This window comes from Terrapene carolina, unplaced genomic scaffold, assembly GCF_002925995.2.
Source record: "Terrapene carolina triunguis isolate 2854851 unplaced genomic scaffold, T_m_triunguis-2.0 Scaffold69, whole genome shotgun sequence".
In the NCBI taxonomy this organism is placed as follows: Eukaryota; Metazoa; Chordata; order Testudines; family Emydidae; genus Terrapene; species Terrapene triunguis.
Genome location: NW_020664420.1, coordinates 39,600,350 through 39,621,880, shown reverse-complemented (window position 1 = coordinate 39,621,880; position 21,531 = coordinate 39,600,350). Strand labels below are relative to the sequence as shown.

Below are 21,531 nucleotides of genomic sequence, written 5' to 3'. Positions count from 1 at the left end.
AAAAAAAAAAAAAAAAAAAAAAAAAAAAAGCGATTTCTTACTTTCCCAGTCATTACGAACATCAACATTCCAGAAGTACTGGCAGACCTCGTGTCCCGTAACGCCTTTGACTGCATGTGTGGCTTTCAAAGGATCTAGGACTATCCCATTTTCTTCCACCTCTCTTCTGTACACCTTTGGGCAAATACAAAATAGCACAAAAGAAATGCACAGTGGAAAAGGCCAAAACTCCTTCGAATTTTTGTTGTGCTTCATCTTGAGAATCTAATTTGACAATCCATTTAACAAAGTTACATAAAACAGCAGTAAGAATGACTGAACAATCCTAGGAAAGTGGATTTTTTTTTTTAAACCATGCAATTTGAATGGTTTAATATTTTATACAAAGGCTATGTTTAGGAAGGAAATATTTCAGTGATTAAAACAGATAATCAAAGAAGCTAAACATTAATATCATCCAGTACTTAAATGGGTAAGAGAAAAATTCTGCAAGATTGATTTTTCATGCTAATGTGCTGGATGCAGTACTGAGATTAAAAGAAATAACTAAAGGCTGCCCTAACAGCAGAGGGAAATCCATAGTTACCGCAGATCTGACTACAACTTGGTAAACTGAAGGGAGTAAGAAAGGGAGAGAAAGGGACAAGAAAAAGTTATTTCAAAATAGATTATGAAATGCTTAGGTGACCTGCAGAAAAAGAAAGCTAGAGTCAGCCCTGTCTTATACTACACTCAGTGTTATCTGAGGACCTGACAACGATGTCCCCACTAACCAGGTTTTCTGGGATATTCACCAGAGAGATGGATACTAATTTGTTTTTCTTTAATCTTTAAAAGTTGATAGTATAGTATTTGAATTACTGTAGTATCTATGTGCTCCAATCTGGATCACACTGGGCTAGACACTATACAGGAAGCGCCATGAAGTCATCTGGCTGATTCCAGATTTGCAGAATTTCGTGGAATTTCGCTGTATTACTGAGCCAGTCCATTATAATTTTTTGTACATGGTATATTTTTCTAACCTTTCTGAATTATTAGAACAAGTATTTCATCTAATAAGAGGCACCTTCAGAGCTAAAGAAATATTGCCCTCCGATTTTGTGGTATTTGTGACCTTTCAGAATGGAGCATTCTAGGATATCCGTGAACTTGAACTTTTGAGGACTCTACAGCACTTAAACAGAAATTTGTCCATTCAAATCCTGTTACTGATATCCGCTCCACCATAGTATCTGAGCACCAACCAAGTACCGAAAGATAAAGTATCCCTTTTGTAACAGGTAGCAGTAAATTTTTGATGAAAATTAAAGTTTTGAATTTTCCCCCCAGAAAAGACAGGGGCCAATGGATGAGTGAAGTCAAAAATAAATTTTACATTTATTTAAGTGTGTTGAGGTTAGTGGCCATTTTTACCTCTGGCAGAAAGTTCAAAGCCTTGGCTCCATTCCCATGAGAGTTCTATTTCCTATGCTCAAGAGTTTCCCCCTAACGAAGAACACTTTCACTCTTCAAGTGGAATAAGATCCCAATGAAAGGTCATGGATATGTAGTATGGGGAAATGACCTCCAGAAGTCAAGGCCAGTTTCATGGACTTTAATTATCAAGACAGAGACCTTAAACTAGATTCAGTTTTCAATAAGAAGCTAATGAGCCCAATGGTGTTTCGCTCACAGCAACTTGCGTTGCTTAGAACAGGTGCTGCATTTTGTACTAGTTTAGAGTTTTTTCAGGGAATCTGGCTTCATTCATAGTAAGAGGTACATTAATTAAGCCTGGAGGTCATGAATCCATGGATCACATAGCCAGGTCTGGTGACTCACAGGATAGGGTGAAATCTTCTGGTCATCTAAAGATGAAAATGGGTGTCCCCACCCTCCCACCAGGGCTATCTGCATATCCACTACCAGTGAGGAGTCCAAGAGGACCTGAAGGCTGCAAACTGGCTTAATCTGAGAGCAGGTGCCCTAGACAAGAAGGAAGTGTCAGAGGAAAGCCTGCTGCTGGAAACTAAGATTTAATAAGCAATGGTGAATGTCCCAACCCTGAGCATGGTTACTGGGGGGGCACTTAGTACACATTAATAGAGTTAACTCAATTTTCATTTCCTTTTTGAGGTTCACCATTAAAAACAGTTGTTTTCAAACAGTAAAAGCTGATGCAGTGACAAGATACAGAATGAATAGCATGCCAATCCGTTTACACATTTTAGCCAGCTCTGAATTGACTCTATATTTTGTGCAAATACTCATTAAAATCCTTAGCTTTTTATAGAGCTTTGGGGACAAATGCTTAAAGCTCAGCACGTGAAACAAACATTTGGTTTATCTGGTTGTACGTGCACACCCTTTTCAAACTATTTTTGTAGTTAATGGCACACAGTGTGAAGGCCTATGATAAAATATTCTTTAACTAACATTCTGATACATATACTTGAACAGCAATAATTATATTTCCTAAAGCTTTAGAAAGGAAAAAAAGTAGCAACTTTGGAGTTATGAAATGGGAACGTCATATATGTCAATTTTTCACTATATAATTACCACCAAAAAAAGCAGGAATTACGTTTATTAAATTAAATCCAGAGTTTGTATATTCCTCGTAGAAACTGTTTGAAAAACAATGCCAATTGACTGTCTACTGGTAGTCTAACAGGGAGTTCAGGTTTCTCACTTTGAGCCATAGGGAGGTCAAATGTATGACTGAGACAGAACTGATTAGCCTTAATGAGACACAAGTACCCTCTCAAACTATCTTATTCAGTTGGTGTAGAAATGTTATTAACAGGAGTGTTGCATGTAAGACCCTGGAGGTAAATGTCTGACTCTACTCAGGACTGGTGAGGCTCCAGCTGGAGTACTGTGTCCAGATCTGGGCACAGCACTTTAAGGACAAACTGGAAAAAGTCTAGGAGGAGAGCAACAAAAATGATAAAGGTTTTAGAAAACCTGACCTATGAGGAAAGGTTAAAAAACTGGGCATGCTTAGTTTTGAGAAAAGAAGGAGGGGACAGGACTGGATAACAGTCTTCCAGTATGTTAAGGGCAGTTATAAAGAAGACACAGACTAATTGTTCCTCATGTCCACTGAAGATAGGACAAGAAGTAATGGGCTTAATCTGCAGCAAGGGAGATTAGGTTAGATATTAGGAAAAACTTTCTAACTTTAAGGGTAGTTAACCTTTGGAATAGGCTTCCAAGGGAGGTTGTCGAATCCCCATCATTGAAAGCTTTTAAAAACAAGTTGGACACACCTGTCAAGGATGGTCTAGGTTTACTTGGTCCTGCCCCAGCGCGGGGGCTCGACTCAATGACTTCTCGAGCTCTCTACAAGTTCTAAATTTCGATGATTCTATGACACCAGAGGTAAATATACCCAGATTCCTACATCTAGAAGAGGGACTTGTAACCCATGAACATTTTGTGGCAAGCTGGGGTGTGAACTAGCACTAGTCTGCTGCGGATTAACTGTCCATGTGGTCCTTTGGAAGGAGAGGAGGCCAAAACCACCCCCACACTTTCATCCAGTGATAAATTACATTCACAATCTGTTTCCAAATGGTCCTGCTCAAAGAGGGAGCTACTTCCTTGTCTTCCTCCTCCTGACAGCATTTCAGGTGTCACTGTACGTAATTTTGATGGATCCAGATGGGCTGGATCCGAGGATCTCTGGACTGCCAGATCGTTTGCAGATGATACATTACCTCTCCATCCACATAGAGGCTAAGTGAGAAATTCCTGAGGTGTCCCACAGTAAGGCACCAGGACTTCCAGTTTTCCCAGCAATGGGAGTTTGGGAACATGCCTGCAGGTGGCAGACCACAGGGTGGTACAAATAGAGCCACAGGTCTCTGCATTCTTTTTCTATCTTCCTCCTGGTAAAGATCAAGGTCTGGATCCAAGACAGAATGCACTGGAGATCCAGAGGGAAGTATGGAGATCCAGTTCTTTGTGGGGACCTTATAGGGATCCTAGGAGAAGGAAGCATAAAGTGTTCTGGCCTCTTCTTTCTAACAGGAGAAGGCAAAAATGATCTTGAAACTGGGGAAACACGTCTCCTTGTGGAAACCTTGTGTTTCGTGCTTGGAAGCAATGAACACACTGGACTTGAAAGTAAATTTGGGCTACCAACGTGACAGAGCTCTCCAAAACGGAGGATGAAGCTGGAACCAACCCAGAAATCTAAAACCAATCTGAAGAAGTGGCTATCAGATTCAACATTATATGCAAATCCATCTCCCTTGTTACTGAAGGTGAGGGTAGAATGGGTCCCTCTTTATTAAGGATAAGGCCTTTTCTTGTAGCTATATTGTAAGGGGTGAGGCATTTATCTGCAGCCGTATTAAGAGAGCAGTAGCCATGAGCTAAGAAGCAGAAAGTGACGTTCTCACATTCCATCTAAATTACATTAAAACAATGTAATATCAGGTTGTTAAGAAGGCAATCCTGTCCAATACTACCTACCATCGCCAGATAAAGAAACAGATCTTAAGATGGTTAAAGAAAACTTAGTTTGATAGCATTCTGTCTGGCAAGAAATCACTTATCAATAGCTGTGGTTGTGAAATCCCCATTTCTTTATTGTTTTGTCTTTATGGCCCTCACTTCTCCATTGTTTATCTGTATGGTCTCTGTCTGGTTCTTTGATTGTTTCTGTTTTTCACATAATTAATTTTGCTAGGTGTAAATCAATTAAGACGGTGGGGTATGATTGGTTAAAGACTTGTTTTACAATAGGTTAGGATTGATTAGTAATATTTTAGTAAAATGATAGGTTAAGGTATAGCTAAGCAGGACTCAAGTTTCACTATATAAACTGGGGTCCAAGAAGGAGACCAGCAGAAGGAAAAGAAGAAGAATAAGAAGGAAAGACCTGGAAGAAGAAGAAGAGGAACTCACCTCTAAGACACAGCCTGAGGTCAGAGCTGCTAAGAATCCTCTGCACGACTGACGTGCAGCAACCAGAATCCAGACGAGACTGACCTTGCCTGGCCAACAGGGAAAGTCCGCGTGCATGATCAGGATTCGTGAGCATAGCATTGTATACTTAGCATGTGTATTTTGCTTGGTAATTGTTAATAAATAGAGGATAAAGGATATTACTGTGTAAGGCTCTTTCACTGGTAAAAAGGTCCTGCAAACCCACGAAGAGTACGCCCTGAACCCTAGGAATTGGGAAAAGGCAGGGGTGCGTAAATCAAGTGGATTATGCCTTGAGCCCTGGGTAAAGGTGTGTGTGTGTGTGCATGTGTGTGTAAGTAACAGAGAATTTGTGCGGGTAACACTTTGAAGATGTTATAGCCTCGTCAGAATTGGATGGATTCAAAAGTTCTGATTCATGGGAACCGCCATTGCTAGCAGCAGCCATTTTGTCCCTATGCCTCTTTCTTCGATGCCAGGACAGACAGAATTAAAGGCCCTGATTCTGACACACCAATCAAGTCCATCTTCCTGGATCTGGAAGTGGAAGTCAGAACTAACTCTGGGGTTGCAGCTGCAGGGGTTCCATCAGGATTGGGTAACTGTGATGCAAGAGGTATGGCACCGGTGACAGAGGCCAAACTGTCTCTCAACATCTCTTGTGAAACCGGGGCAGTTAGATTTTGCCATGTGGCCCTTGGTTCAGACAAGTGTAGCCTTGGGGGCTTGACTGAGGGAATTGCAGAGACCTGATCCAGCCCTGACGGGCTGTGGCCTCTTGGAATCCTTTAGTTACTGGGAGCTGAGGCTGGCCTCTCAGGGTATGTCTACACTGCAATTAAAAACCTGCAGCTGGCCCATACCAGCTGACTTGGGCTCACAGAGCTTAGGCTAACGGGCTGTTTAATTGCCATGTGTTCAGGACACTCCAACTTGCAGGGTCCTAGAGCCCAGGCTGCAGTCTGAGTCTGAACATTTATACCGCAATTAAACAGCCCCTTAGCCCGAGCCTGAGTCACTTAGTACGGGCCAGCCACGGGTGTCTAACTGCAGTGTAGACCTACCCTTAGACCTGAGGACTGATTGGATCCAGAGAGTCTAGCATTGTGAGCTTCCTTGAGAAGGAGATGCTCCAAATGAGTCTCCTTATCCTTGTGGGCTTTGGGAGAAAAAGTCTGATAAACTGAACACCCAGAAAGCAAATGTTCTTGTCCCAAACTTTTGAAGCACCACACGTGGTCATCAGATGTCAGGAAGACAACTGGGCAGGAAGCACACTCTTAAATGCCAGCCTCTTCTGTTTCTTCAATTCCACCATAACCGGGAATAACACTAACTATACTAACAAAGCTAAAATTAACTAAGAGGAGAAAGGTTCTGGCTCCAAAGACATCAGAAATGTTCACATCCTTCCAGGCACGTGCTTGGAAGGAACTGAGCCCCCTATGTAGGCTTGCCCTCAGAACGTCAGTGCTGCTGAGGAGAGGGGTGTGTGACAGAGCTCTAGCTGACACTGCTAGAATAAGGTTCTACTGCAAGGCACCACAAAGCATAAGTATGTATATGCAAAGACATTTGAAGAAAAATAGTTTGTTAATGCCCTTTGAGATAGTCCCATTTCAATGAGGACTAGATGAAAAAGCAATAACAAAACTGTTAACGTGTGTCAGGTTAGTCCACACAGTTAGTCCGTGGTAGGCTAGTGTGGGGAGATTCTCACTCCAGCTAGCCCAAGCCAGTCTAATATGGGACCTTCAAGATGAGAGGGTGATAAAGGAAAGTGACCTCCCTCTGCAAAGGAATGAAATGTCTGGTATAAAGTTATAAAGAATACTGTGTGTACTTAAAGATATAAAATGGTTATCCTTGTATATCTCATCGATAGTACCTTACTCCATTAGTCATGTTTTAAATCAATGTGACTACGTGTGGAGTAAGGGTATCAGAATATGGGCCAGTATCAGTATGCACATGAGAGAGACAGATTTCAGTGTAACATTTTATATAAATTCAAAAATGTTATAAAATATTGTGCAACACAATTTTATTTACCTTCATTTCACCTTCTTCTACTACTAACTGCCAATTGGCATCTCCTCCTACATCCTGTAAAGAGTAAGTCATGTGATTCTGCACCATCTCTTCCACCTTTAGAGAAAAAAAAATGCAACATTTATAAAGGTTCCTGCCACCTCCTTGCCAGCACATTCAGGGCACTGTACAGTAATATCATAAGCCACTACAAAATACTAGCAATAGATCTAGCGCATGAGCTGGACATAGACAATGGAGCACAAAACCAGCGAAGGTTAAATTAGTAGAGACCTTGCAGCATTCGGAACCAAAAGCAAAACTCATCCCAAATAAAATGAATTCTTCGCACAAGCACTTCCTACCCATCCCCATCTCTCTCTCCCACCTGTAATAGTTGTACTAACTATTCAAATTTTTACTTCTACCTATGGGGAAGGAAGAGAGATTACCTATATTACAATTTTTAAGAGGTGCTCTGATCCTACAGAGATAGTGGCCATTATAAGTACCTAGATAAACAGAATCACACTGAAATGCAGGACTTTTTTTGATAATTTACACTTAATGGAGAACAGCATTTAGGAACCTGAGCAATAAAAAAACCAGATCAAAGCCACTAGCTTTCTACTCTTAGAAAGTTAATCCATATTGTAAGCATTCAGATGTCCCAAAAGCTTTATGGGCTGCAGTGAAGGAAAACCAAGTATGAGTAAGATGTTGAACATCTACTATTCTGCATTAGCACAAGCTGCTATGGTCTTTCGATAGCATCCTGGGGTGTTGACTGATTTAAAGGGATACTGTCAAGTAGTTTAATTGCCAATGTGTCTGCACTCCATAAAATTAGAAGATGAATTAATGAAGTTTTTGCATCATCTTTTAAAAATATTTTAAACTTTTAAAATCACTGTTTGCTGTATGTAAATTACTGTAGTCTTTAGAAAAATGTACTTGATATACATCAATCTATTCTTTAAACTACACAAATACTACCATATTTGTACTCCTTCTGTCTGAATGAAAAGCATCCTTTAGGTATACGGCTGTGGGGTATGAACAGGGTTTAAAGGGTCCCTAAGTTTTCTATACACATTTATAGTGTCTGCCCTGGAATGTAGGTGCCAAATAGTTTCAGATCACATTTCCAAAGCTGCTCTTTTTCAATTGAAATTATAATCTGTGATAATTATGGAGGAAAAAAGAATATTACAAGTTACTTCACAAATGTTTTATAACATGGCAGACAAGTTTGCTTCAGTTCATGTGTATCTTAAAAACAAGTGAATACTCAAAATAGATGTTTCAACACCAGCAGATTAATGTGTAATTTGCGATGGCTGCCTGAATCCTACAGAGGTAGTGACTAAAGGATGTTTATTTAAAAATATATATCTTGAATAAAAATTAAACAAGGTATTATATTGTATGTCTGGTATTTTAAGCAGTACACAATCATGAATAAAATTAGCAACATTGGGGCATAAAAACCCTGTGTATGATGTAGAAAGACATTTCTTTATACACAAACATACGCCACTTGTCAAATAAAGGCATTTATCAAATGAAGTATATTATAACAAGTTTAAGTGGAGGAACGAGCAAAGGAATATGTATTAATGTGTTTTTCCAATTTGCTTGAGATGGAAACAAAAAGGTTGTGTTTATATTTTATTTTAAAATAAAGAAGGCTTTTTTTGTACTATGTACTTTCTGTGCTGTACATTCGAGATTAGGAAAGGAGGTAATTGTACCCTGAATCACACTTTAAAAGTTAATCCCCTCAAACAAATAATGAAACACTGTATGCAATGAGGACTATATTTCATGGAAGTTCAGTGCTGATTTATAGATGTTCTGTGGAAGCAAAATGAGTGATATGGGAAGGATGAGAGACCAGTCCACAAAGTTTTTGTTAAAACTAACTGACAAAGAAAAGTCTGTCCTCCTTTCACTTTATAACTCAGGCAGGAAGGCCACCCTCTCCCAGACCTGGGCAACAGGTTTCCTAGACACGATTCCTCCCGCTCTCTTCTTTCCAGGACACTGTTTACAACCTTCAAGTGGGCAAATTTTCTAAGTAAAGGTCCTTTAAAACATCTGGACCCTAAGAGATAGCTCGGTGATTGATAATTAGTGAAAATAATTGATGAAATTCTTCTAGAGTAATGGAAACCTTACTGGCTTAAAGAAAATAATTAGGCTTGGCTGAATTAGATTTTTAAAAAAATAATTTTGATGGCTAACATTGATGTTATTTTTAGCATTTTTACATTTTTATCCATTTAACTTTTCACAGTTGTGGGAAATTGGGGGGCTAGTATCAGACTATTATTTAATGACAGTAGATGTCGAGATTCAAAAACTTAAAGCTTTAAAACTTAAAACACATTGTTTATTTTGACATGTGATATTGACAAAGTAAATATCTTTAACTAGTAATCAAACTAATAAGTTCTCAAGCAGCATTTTTCTTACTTTGCCTATCTGTAAATTTCGATTCTCATCAGTGCAAATATTTATCATTTTGTGTGTTCATGGTGAAATTGACATTTACCGATATTAGCAATAAAAATCTAATCCTTCCAAGTCTAAACAATCTACAAATTCCAAATACTCTATAAAATCCAATAAATATTTAGAGCATGGAGCACAACTAAAATTATCTAAGATCAGCAAAGGTCCCTTGAAACCTACAAGGGGGCCATAAAACTAACACGTTCAGAAAGCATTCTTTATCTACTTCCTCAATAGCATAAGTTAACTAGCAACATTGGACTGTGTCTCATCCATAACCCCAGTGATTTCTGAGGGCAGGGACTTTGGTTAATTCTCTGAGAATTCTGAATATCCCTTTGAGATTTAAACCTAGTCTTGGGTGCAAATACCAGACCACTGTTTGAACTGTTTATTTCGGTTTTTCTGTTCTTAACTATCAAAGCAGCCTTTCTAGTAATCATCACTTCTGCACTCAATGTCTAAACTGGGCGCATTATTGCTAGAATCTCAGTACCTTCCTCAAAGGAATCAACTCAATTCAGTCTTCGCTCCCAGAGGTAACACAGCATTCCACAGAACTCAGAAAACAGAGGTCTAGAGGTGCCAACTGGCTCAAGGTTCACTGTTCTTTACAAGCTACTCCCGTCTTAGCCCTGACAAACTCACTACACCTAATACAATACTTTCATGATATTTATTTGTGAAGGGTAGCACGTGAGGTCTGTACTGAAAGCACATAACTTATCAAGATTCATAATCATTGAGATTTTTGTACAGATAATATTTAAGGAACAATGTAACAGATTGGCTAAGTGAGGTGGGCTTTAAACTAAGTTCGATGGGGGCAGGAGACAAAAGTCCACAGGTAAGTCCAGAACATGGAGACCTGGGTGAAGGGTTGGAATCTGCAGGGGAAATTGGCAGTTAAAGCAGGGGCAAAGGAGAGAAGAGGGAATACAGATGGGAAATCTAATGAATATCTTAGATTTCTGCATACTAATGCAGGGAGGACAGAGAATAGTCTGGAAAGAACTAGAACAATAAATAATCACAATTACAACATAACTGGCATCACAGAGACTTGGTGGGATGATTCACGTGACTGGAATATTGCTACAGAAGGGTACAGCTTGTTCAGGAAGGACAGGAAGGGGGGAAAAGGGAGGAAGTGTTGCCTTGTATATCAACACTTGCACTGAGGTAGAGATAGAAGTGGGAGGCAGACCTATTGAAAATCTCCAGGTAAGGCTAAAAGGGGTAAAAAACAAGGATGATGTCACTGTAGGGGTCTATTATAGACCACCTAACCAGGAAGAAGAGGTGGATGAAGCTTTTATTAAATAACTAACAAAATCATCCAAAGTACAGGACTTGGTGGCGATGGGGGACTTCAACTACCCAGACATCCATTGGGAAATGCTTATAGCACAAGATACATTATCCAACAAGTTTTTGGAGGCAACTTTTTATTATAGCAAGTGGAGAAAGCAACTAAGGGAGAGGCTGTTCTAGATTTGATTCTGACAAATAGGAAAGAAATGCTTGCGAATTTGAAGGTGGAAGGCAGTTTGAGAGAAAGTAATCATGAAAAGATACAGTTCATGATTCTAAGGAATGGTAGGAGGGAGAACAGCAGAATGAAGAAAATGGACTTCAGCAAACTCAGAATTGATAAGTAAGATCGTGTGGGGAAAAAAATTTAAAGAAAAAAAGTGTAAAGAAAAAAGTTCAGGAGAGTTGGCATTTTTTGAGAGAGACATTATTAAGGGCACAAGAGCAAACTATTCCAGTGCATAGGAAAGATAGGAAGTATGGAAACAGATCACCCTGGCTTAAGCAAATTACTAATCTTTTGTAACTGTTCTTCGAGATGTGTTGCTCATGTCCATTCCAAAGTAGGTGTGTGCTCGCCCCAAGCACCACCGCCAGAAAGTTTTCCCCTCAGTGGTATCTGTTGGGTCAGCTCCAATGACCCCTGGTATCACACGCTCATAGTGCCAGTATAAAGGGTCCTGCCGCCCCGCTGACCCCTCAGTTCCTTCTTGCTGGCCATCTCCGACAGAGGGACAGGCAAGGGGGTGGTAATGGTTTGGAATGGACATGAGCAACATATCTTGAAGAACAGTTACGAAAGGTTAGTAATCATTTTTTCTTCGAGTGCTTGCTCACGTCCATTCCAAAGTAGGTGACTCCCAAGCAATTGTGCAGGTGGACGGTTTGGAGTTCTTTGGCATGCTGACTAATACCACTTGGCTGAAACCCACATCATTTCTAGGCTGCTGGGTGATGGTGTAGCAAGATGCGAAAGTGTGAACTGACGACTACATTCCCACTATACAGATGTCCTGGATAGGAACTTGAGCTACAAATGCTGCCAAAGATGTTTGAGCACTGGTAGAGTGCACCATCAGGGCAGGAGAGGGGACTTTTGCATAGCATGTGTGGCTACATGATGTGATCCACGATGAAATTCTCTGGGCTTATACTAGAAGGTTTTTCATTCTGTCTGCAATGGCTACAAAAAGCTGAGTATATTTTTTAAATGATCTAGTCCTTTCTATGCAGAAGGCTAGTGCATGCGTCACATCCAGCGAGTGGAGTGCAGTTTCGGATAGAAGACCGGTAGGAAGATATCCTGGTTACTATGGAATTGGAAGGAAGGCTGGAAGGAGACCAAAGCCCTGAGGTAAGTGGGGAAATGGGATCCTGGGAGGAAGCAAGAGCAGGAGAGCGCAAGAAGGGAAGACTCCTGTCTCATACTGAGAAAGAGGGACGATCGATGAGTTATCTTAAGTGCCTATACACAAATGGAAGAAGCCTGGGAAACAAGCAGGGAGAACTGGAAGTCCTGGCACAGTCAGGGAACTATGATGCGATTGGAATAACAGAGACTTGGTGGGATAACTCACATGACTGGAGTACTGTCATGGATGGATATAAACTGTTCAGGAAGGACAGGCAGGGCAGAAAAGGTGGGGGAGTTGCACTGTATGTAAGAGAGGAGTATGACTGCTCAGAGCTCTGATATGAAACTGCAGAAAAACCTGAGAGTCTCTGGATAAAGTTGAGAAGTGTGAGCAACAAGGGTGATGTCGTGGTCGGAGTCTGCTATAGACCACCAGACCAGGGGGATGAGGAGGACGAGGCATTCTTCCAGCAACTAACAGAAGTTGCTAGATCGCAGGCCCTGGTTCTCATGGGAGACTTTAATCACCCTGATATCTGCTGGGAGAGCAATACAGCGGTGCACAGAAAATCCAGGAAGTTTTTGGAAAGTATAGGGGACAATTTCCTGGTGCAAGTGCTGGAGGAACCAACTAGGGACAGAGCTTTTTTTGACCTGCTGCTCACAAACAGAGAAGAATTAGTAGGGGAAGCAAAAGTGGATGGGAACCTGGGAGGCAGTGACCATGAGATGGTCGAGTTCAGGATCCTGACACAAGGAAGAAAGGAGAGCAGCAGAATACGGACCCTGGACTTCAGAAAAGCAGACTTTGACTCCCTCAGGGAACAGATGGGCAGGATCCCCTGGGAGAATAACATGAAGGGCAAAGGGGTCCAGGAGAGCTGGCTGTATTTTAAAGAATCCTTATTGCGGTTGCAGGAACAAACCATCCCGACGTGTAGAAAGAATAGTAAATATGGCAGGCGACCAGCTTGGCTTAACAGTGAAATCCTTGCTGACCTTAAACGCAAAAAAGAAGCTTACAAGAAGTGGAAGATTGGACAAATGACCAGGGAGGAGTATAAAAATATCGCTCAGGCATGCAAGCGTGAAATCAGGAAGGCCAAATCGCACTTGGAGTTGCAGCTAGCAAGAGATGTTAAGAGTAACAAGGAGGGTTTCTTCAGGTATGTTAGCAACAAGAAGAAACTCAAGGAAAGTGTGGGCCCCTTACTGAATGAGGGAGGCAACCTAGTGACAGAGGATGTGGAAAAAGCTAATGTACTCAATGCTTTTTTTGCCTCCGTCTTCACAAACAAGGTCAGCTCCCAGACTGCTGGACTGGGCAGCACAGTATGGGGAGGAGGTGACCAGCCCTCCGTGGAGAAAGAAGTGGTTCGGGACTATTTAGAAAAACTGGATGAGCACAAATCCATGGGGCCGGATGCGCTGCATCCGAGGGTGCTAAAGGAGTTGGCGGATGTGATTGCGGAGGCATTGGCCATCGTCTTTGAAAACTCATGGCGATCGGGGGAGGTCCCGGATGACTGGAAAAAGGCTAATGTAGTGCCCATCTTTAAAAAAGGGAAGAAGGAGGATCCGGGGAACTACAGGCCAGTCAGCCTCACCTCAGTCCCTGGAAAAATCATGGAGCAGGTCCTCAAGGAATCAATTATGAAACACTTAGAGGAGAGGAAAGTGATCAGGAACAGTCAGCATGGATTCACCAAGGGGAAGTCGTGCCTGACTAACCTAATTGCCTTCTATGAGGAGATAACTGGCTCTGTGGATGAGGGGAAAGCAGTGGATGTGTTATTCCTTGACTTTAGCAAAGCTTTTGATATGGTCTCCCACAGTATTCTTGCTGTCAAGTTAAAGAAGTATGGGCTGGATGAATGGACTGTAAGGTGGATAGAAAGCTGGCTAGATCGTCGGGCTCAACGGGTAGTGATCAATGGCTCCATGTCTAGTTGGCAGCCGGTTTCAAGCGGAGTGCCCCAAGGGTCGGTCCTGGGGCCGGTTTTGTTTAATATCTTTATTAATGATCTGGAGGATGGTGTGGACCGCACTCTCAGCAAGTTTGCAGGTGACACTAAACTGGGAGGCGTGGTAGATACGCTGGAGGATAGGGATCAGATACAGAGGGACCTAGACAAATTAGAGGATTGGGCCAAAAGAAACCTGATGAGGTTCAACAAGGACAAGTGCAGAGTCCTGCACTTAGGACGGAAGAATCCTATGCACTGCTACAGACTAGGGACCGAATGGCTAGGTAGCAGTTCTGCAGAGAAGGACCTAGGGGTCACAGTGGACGAGAAGCTGGATATGAGTCAACAGTGTGCTCTTGTTGCCAAGAAGGCTAATGGCATTTTGGGCTGTATAAGTAGGGGCATTGCCAGCAGATCGAGGGACGTGATCGTTCCCCTTTATGCGACATTGGTGAGGCCTCATCTGGAGTACTGTGTCCAGTTTTGGGCCCCACACTACAAAAAGGATGTGGAAATATTGGAAAGAGTCCAGCGGAGGGCAACAAAAATGATTAGGGGGCTGGAGCACATGACTTATGAGGAGAGGCTGAGGGAACTGGGATTGTTTAGTCTCCAGAAGAGAAGAATGAGGGGGGATTTGATAGCTGCTTTCAACTACCTGAGGGGGGGTTCCAAAGAGGATGGAGCTCAGCTGTTCTCAGTGGTGGCAGATGACAGAACAAGAAGCAAAGGTCTCAAGTTGCAGTGGGGGAGGTCTAGGTTGGATATTAGGAAACACTATTTTACTAGGAGGGTGGTGAAGCACTGGAATGCTTTACCTAGGGAGGTGGAGGAATCTCCTTCCTTGGAGGCTTTTAAGGCCCGGCTTGACAAAGCCCTGGCTGGGATGATTTAGTTGGGAATTGGTCCTGCTTTGAGCAGGGGGTTGGACTAGATGACCTCCTGAGGTCCCTTCCAACCCTGATATTCTATGATTCTGGCAGAAGTAATGGCCTCCAGGAAGGCCACCGTCCAGGACAAGTAGAGCAGAGTGCGTTGCCAGCAGTTCAAATGGAGGCCTTCTTAGTCTTGCCAACACCAAGTTGAGGTCCCAGGGAGGGAGTGGCTGCTGTATCTTTAGGTACAATCTCTCTAGGCCCTTAAGAAACAGATTACAGGTGAAGTTTGAGAAAACAGAATGGCCGTTCACCCATGGGTGAAAGGCTGAGATTGCAGCTAGATGGATCCTAATAGATGACATGGTTAGGCCTTGTTGTTTCAAGTGGTATAAGTAATCTAAAATGAATGGAAATGTTGACTGTGTAGGTGATGGGCAGATCGAGAATCTTTTCCACTTTGCCAGGTAAGTGGCTCTAGCAGACAGTTTTCTGTTCCGTAAAAGCACCTTGTGACCAGTCACAGAGCATGCTACCTCTGCGGGGTTCAGCCATGGAGCTTCCAGTCCGTGAGATGAAGAGACTCGAGGTTCGGATGATGTAGACAACCGTGGTCTTGGGAGATCAGGTCTGGAAACGGAGACAGGCAGATTGGCATTTCCACCGAGAGGCCTAGAAGGGTGATGAACCAGTGCTTATATGGCCAGGCTGAGGCTATCAGGATGAGACCTTGTCCCTTCTAACCCTTAGGAAGACCTTGTGTATGAGAGAGATGGGAGGGAACGCATAGAAGAGATGATCCATTCAAGGGAGGAGAAATGTGTCAGAGCGACCCCAGGCTGTAACCCAGGAAGGAGCAAAACTTAAGACACTTCCTGTTGTCCCCCACTTCTGGAAGACGCCTTTCACAACATCTGGATGGATGTACCACTCATGGTGGTTGGAGAAGGATCTGCTGAGGCGATCTGCTAGCTCATACTGTGACTGCTAGAGATAGGAGGCTTTGAGGTGGATTGAGTGGGCTATGCAGAATTTCCACAAGTGAAGAGCTTCCTGGCACAGGTGAGAGGAACGCGCTGCTCCACCTTGCCTGTTTATATAAAACATCGCTCTCATGTTGTCTGTAAGAACTGACACGCACTTGCCTTCCATGGGGGGTTGGAATGCATTACAGACTAGGCAAACCACCCTGAACTCCCTGATATTGATGTGTAGCAAGAACTCTTCTGGAGACCAGAGGCTGAGTTCTGAGAGACCCGAAATGAGTTCCTCAGTCTATCGCTGAAGCATCTGTGATGAGACACATTGATGGTGGGGGTCTTGAGAATGGGACTCCTGCACATACTGTCAGCGGGTGCAACCACCAAAGAAGGGAAGTGATCACAGATGGGGGAATTGTGACAACATGCCCAAGTGGTGTCGCCACGGTGTGTATACCGACACCAGCCATGCCTGAAGAAGTAGGAATAGGGAGCCTGGAAATGAGTGAGAAAATTTGATGCCTGATGATGATTTTTCTTCACTGAATATCCAAATTGGTCATTCCAATCTGTCCATTAATTGGATGAACAAGTTTAGTTTAATGAAAACTATTACAATGCGCTGGAGACACTTTTATTCAAGGAAAGTTTATTACATACACACACATAATATTATGCTGTTTTTCAGTTTTGGAAGTATTTTCACTGGCTTGCACATTCTGAAGAAGAGTCAAGTTGTCTTCCTGATGACCAACAGGTTTGGTTCTGCCTCTAGTAATGGAGAGCAGAGGGAAAACCCAGTTTTAGGAATGGCAAGTTTGGGAATTCAGTAAGTTCTTCACTATTGTGAAGGGATTTTGGTTCCTAAGTGCCTAAACCCCTTTTGGAAATGAAACTTGGGCTCCTAAATCAATTAGGCTTTGCAATGCTGAGCACAGCAATGCCTAAATACTGTTACAAATTTGGTCTGGAGGCTCTTGGTAGGGCATATTAAAACAGGTGTATTGAGCAATTGTACAGTAGCCATGGTTAAAAGCTCTAGACCAGCCTATATGACAGAGCAATTTGTCACCTTTTTGATGAAGTCCTACAGTCCCCCTTCTGTTGCTTAATTGTCAGAAGGGTATGTTGTTATTATCTTAGGACTGCTTTTTCCATTGCTTCTTTGAATAGCTTGTCCGTTGAACACTTCCACGAGGCCATTAAAATGTTTGGCTTGCTTATGCAGATCTACAAGTATATTTTGCTTTGGTATTGTGTGCCTTGGTGAATCTGCCACAAATAGGTATAACAAAATATATTTTTTTAAAAAAGTTTCCGAACTCAAACTGTGCATGCCCAATAAAGTCTAGAATAAGCTTTTAGTGCTGAATTAGAAACAGAAAGTCTCAGAGGTGCAAACAGTGCTGTTGGAATGTAGAAAGATTTAGTTTCTTAATGGTAATTGTAACAGATATATGAACTAAATATGTGAAAAAGACTGGGAAATTAAACACTGTTTAGAATAAATGATTTACATGCAAGCATAACAACGATCCTTCATTTTAAAGTCAAATTTATTTCCATCCCACACAGACCAGGTGTTATTTCACTTTTATTATTTTAAGTTATTACATCAGTAATGTGGGATCTTGAAGTTATACACATTTTTATTTTTTCTGCAGACATTAATCCTCCTTATTTCCCAGATTCAGACCCTTACAAGTATGATATGGATGCAAGCAGAATGTAAAAAGACAATCTTTCAGTAACAGGAATAGAGAATTCCTTGGTATGTGTCTATCTGTACTCATCTAAAACAAGCACAAGTGATTTATGGAACAAAGGGAACCCAGGTAGAGAGAAGATGTAATACAGCAAAAAGATATACAAAGCCACTCTATATATTCTTACAATACCTGAGTGCTGAATCTGTGAACATCATCAGAGGCACTGACTAGATCAATGGAAGACATGGAGGAAGAGCGACTATAGGGCTACCAGAGACAGACAAAGAAAAAATCAAGTAATCAGAACAAAGGCACAACAGAGCTTTCAGTACCAACTTCCAAGCACAAGATAATGAAGAAAAGGAAAACAAAAGCACCATAAGCAGCAAGCACAGCAGCAAAAGCTAATTTCATGCAACTATTATATATTATACTCCCAACATGATCCTGGAAAAAAAAAAAAAGTAGTGTTTCCAGTAACATTGAAAAAGGTCAAAATCAACCACGATTAAAAAAAACAAAACAAAACACTAGCTTTTTTTTCTTTTAATTAGTTTAATGATTTTATATTTAAGAAAAAGCATCTTTAAAGAATATTACGTTTCTGGCATGATTTTTTCTTAATCTCATAAAATATGACAAGTTTGCTACATATCCAGAATATTCTAAAATAGACACTAAAAATAAAAGATTTTTTTCAAGGAAAAAGTCCTCTCCAATCCTGGATATGTCAATTCTAATGAGTGATGTGTTCAAAGTTACTAGAAACATCTACACATTAGATCTCACCAATCCATATGACTAATGTATCAGTTAGAACAGAAATAGTGATTTTATTTACAATAAGTACTCTGAAAAGAGCCTGGGAAACATCTCACCTTTTGGACGAATCTGTGAGTCCCCACAGCAGAGTATCCATCACCAGAGGGTAATGATGTTGGCCAATGTGATCTGACCTTTTCACTCTGAGACTAAGAGAAACAGATTAAATGTATTAGTACATAACAGCTGTTTGGTGGAGTATTTAGCAGGTGGCAGTAGAACTGACAGGACGTATATAAGAGGAGGGAGCAAGTAAATGGTCTCTCTTTACTGTTTCACAGGTCACGAATGGTAACAGACACTTCAGGTGGCAACAACAATTAGATTTAAGAAATATTTATCGTGTATTGGATATACTTATTTGTGTAGGTTATTCACCTAAGTACAGTCAAGGTGAGTTTTAGATAGGATTTTTTAATTACTTGCATCTATTAAGAATTGCTTTAAAGATAATAGGGGAGACAAATTGACCCATGTTATTAACACAATTTATGCCGTCATGTTCTGTGGATAATGGACTTCTGTTTCCACTGTGCCCAAATTTCTCAAATTAATTTTAGTTTTAAAAATAAAAAAATTAAAAAGAACAAAATGTTATATAAAAGGAAGTGTTACTCACCCTATGCACTAACTGTAGTTCTTCGAGTTGTGTCCCCCTATGTGTGCTGCATTTCAGGTGCACATGCACCTCTCAAGCCTTCAATAGGAGATTTCTAGCTAGCAGTGTCCATTCAACTCTCACATGCGCCCTGTCTCCTTGTGGCAGACACTGAGGCTATATAAAGGTGTATGGACAAATTGCCCTCAGGTCCTTCTCTATTCAGTCATCCCCTAGGGAACAACTGAAGCAGAGGGGAAGGAGAGTGGATAGTGAAGCACTCATAGGGACAGACATTTCCTCCTCCTCTGAGTAGTGTGCCTGTGGGTGCTTCACTTCAGATGACTTCTGAGCACTATTTCTAGAAGGAGGAAAGAGTTTCAGAACAGGATCCAGAACTGAAGACTGTACTGCGGAACTAAGTGTCGCATCAGATCTGACGGCATGAAGCAGAGTCTAAAACTTTAAAAACATATGGTCTGAAATCCAAGTAGTGGCTCTGTGTGTCTCAGATAATGGAACATTCTTCAAAAATTTAGCAAATGTTGCCCGCAATCTGGTTGAATGTGTTCTAATCCCTGAGGGGGCTGAGCACCTGCAGACTCACAACAGGTAGAGATACAGCCTGACAGCCATTTCAAAAGTCTGAGCAGAAATAGGAGCCCCCTCAGATCTATCTGCGAAGGATACAGAGAGTCTAGGCACTCTCCTAAACTGCTCAGTCCTATCCAGGTAGAAGGTTAAGGCTTTTCTAACGTCCAAAATATGAAAACAGGATTCTTGCTGAGAACTATGAGGTTTCATAAAATATACTGATAGATGGATAGATCAGTTAAGATGAAAATCCAATTGAAACCTTTGGTAGGAACTTAGGATGCAGATGTAAAGAGACTTTATTTAAAAAAAAAAAAAAAGGTAAAGGGGGTAATCTGCCATCAAGGCTCCAATTTCCCTGACCTTACGGGCCGACATGATGGCAACTAAGGCGGCCATCTTCACAGATAAATGAAGTAGGGAACAGGTTGCCATTGGTACAAATGGATGTCATGTGAGATGGTTGAGAAACTGGTTGAGATCTCAAGATGGGGTGGGGTGTCTAATGTGGGGGAAGAAATTACTCAGACCTTAATAAATCTGGATGATATCCAGGAAGCAAAAATGGAAAGTCCCTGGACAGGAAGATGAAAGGCTGATATGGCGGGCAGGTGTACCTTGACCAAAATGATGGATAAGCTGGGTGTCTTCAGATCCAGCAGGTAATCTAGGATGAGGGAAACACAAATGGATTCCAGCCAGAGGTATCAACAACTGTCCCAACGGACAAATCGCTTCCGTATTTGCAGGTAAGTAGTGCGGAATGCTGTTTTTCTACTGTTTAACAGCACCTGCTGTACCTCCATAGAGCGGGGAAACCTGTATTCGTGAGAACCATCCAGGAACCATGCCCTGGAACTACTAGATTGGGGTTAAGCATGTGACCAGCATCCTGAGACAGGAGATGTGGAATGTTTGGGAGCTCGATTGATGGTTGGACACAAGCAGTTAAGGGTACCAAGCTTGTCTCAGCCAGGTAGGTACTATGGAGGATAACTATGGCCTTGTCCTGCCTGATCTTGTTCAATACCCTTAGAATTATGGGTGCTGGGGGAAAGGCACAGAACAGGCTCTTCCTCCACAGGAGAAGGAAAGCATCCTCCAGGGAGTGGTGATCCAGACCTGCCTTGAACAGAAAAGAGGACACTTCCTGTTCTTGAAGGTGGTGAAAAGATTGATCTCTGGCAGTCTCATCTCTAGAATAAACCATGGAGAACCTGAGTGTCCAGCTACGACTCATAGTTGTGGGAGAAGTATCTGCTGAGAGCATTGGCTGTGGTGTTCTGTGAGGTGGACCACTGAAATATGGATGTGGTGGGCTATGCACCAGTTCCAGAGCTTTATAGCTTCAGTGCACAAGGAGGATCTTGTTCCTTCCTGCTTGTTGATGTAAAACATGAAGGACATATTGTCCATCATGACCCTGATCGCTCTGCCCCTGATGAGGGGCAGGAAATGGAGACAAGAATTCCTGACTGTCCTGAGCTTCAACAGGTTGATATCAAAACTGATTCCACGGGCTGTCCATCTGCCCTGAACTGAGAGGGTGTTTAGGTGGGCAATTACAGTTGCTAGAGTCACCATCCTCAAGTTTTGAGTCTTCACGAATTTGTTCAACTGTTCTAATTGTCTTAGATCTAAGATTGGCCTCCAACCTATATCCTCCAGGGGCACTAGAAAGTATTTTGAGTAGAACTCCCTGACCCTGTAAAGGGAAGGGATTGGTTCTATTGCTGCTAGTTGGAGGAGAATGTCCACCTCTTGCCTTAGAAGAAGCTCATGAGAGGGGTCCCTGAAGAGGAAAGGAGAATGAGGGTGGAAGAGAGAGAGACAAACTGGATGGTATAGCC

The 21,531-nt window shown here is 41.9% G+C and overlaps 1 protein-coding gene across 1 annotated transcript in view; it reads right to left on the bottom strand.

Moving 5' to 3' along the window:
• The window catches only part of CERT1 (ceramide transporter 1), a 169,860-nt gene that overhangs the window by 8,951 nt on the left and 139,378 nt on the right, over positions 1–21,531 (bottom strand). The window contains exons 10-13 of the mRNA XM_024194127.2: positions 18,546–18,638; positions 17,857–17,934; positions 6,973–7,068; positions 42–174 (exon numbers count right to left, since the gene is read on the bottom strand). Coding sequence (XP_024049895.1) covers positions 42–174; positions 6,973–7,068; positions 17,857–17,934; positions 18,546–18,638 — 400 coding nt within the window. The remainder of the gene's footprint in view (positions 1–41; positions 175–6,972; positions 7,069–17,856; positions 17,935–18,545; positions 18,639–21,531) is intronic.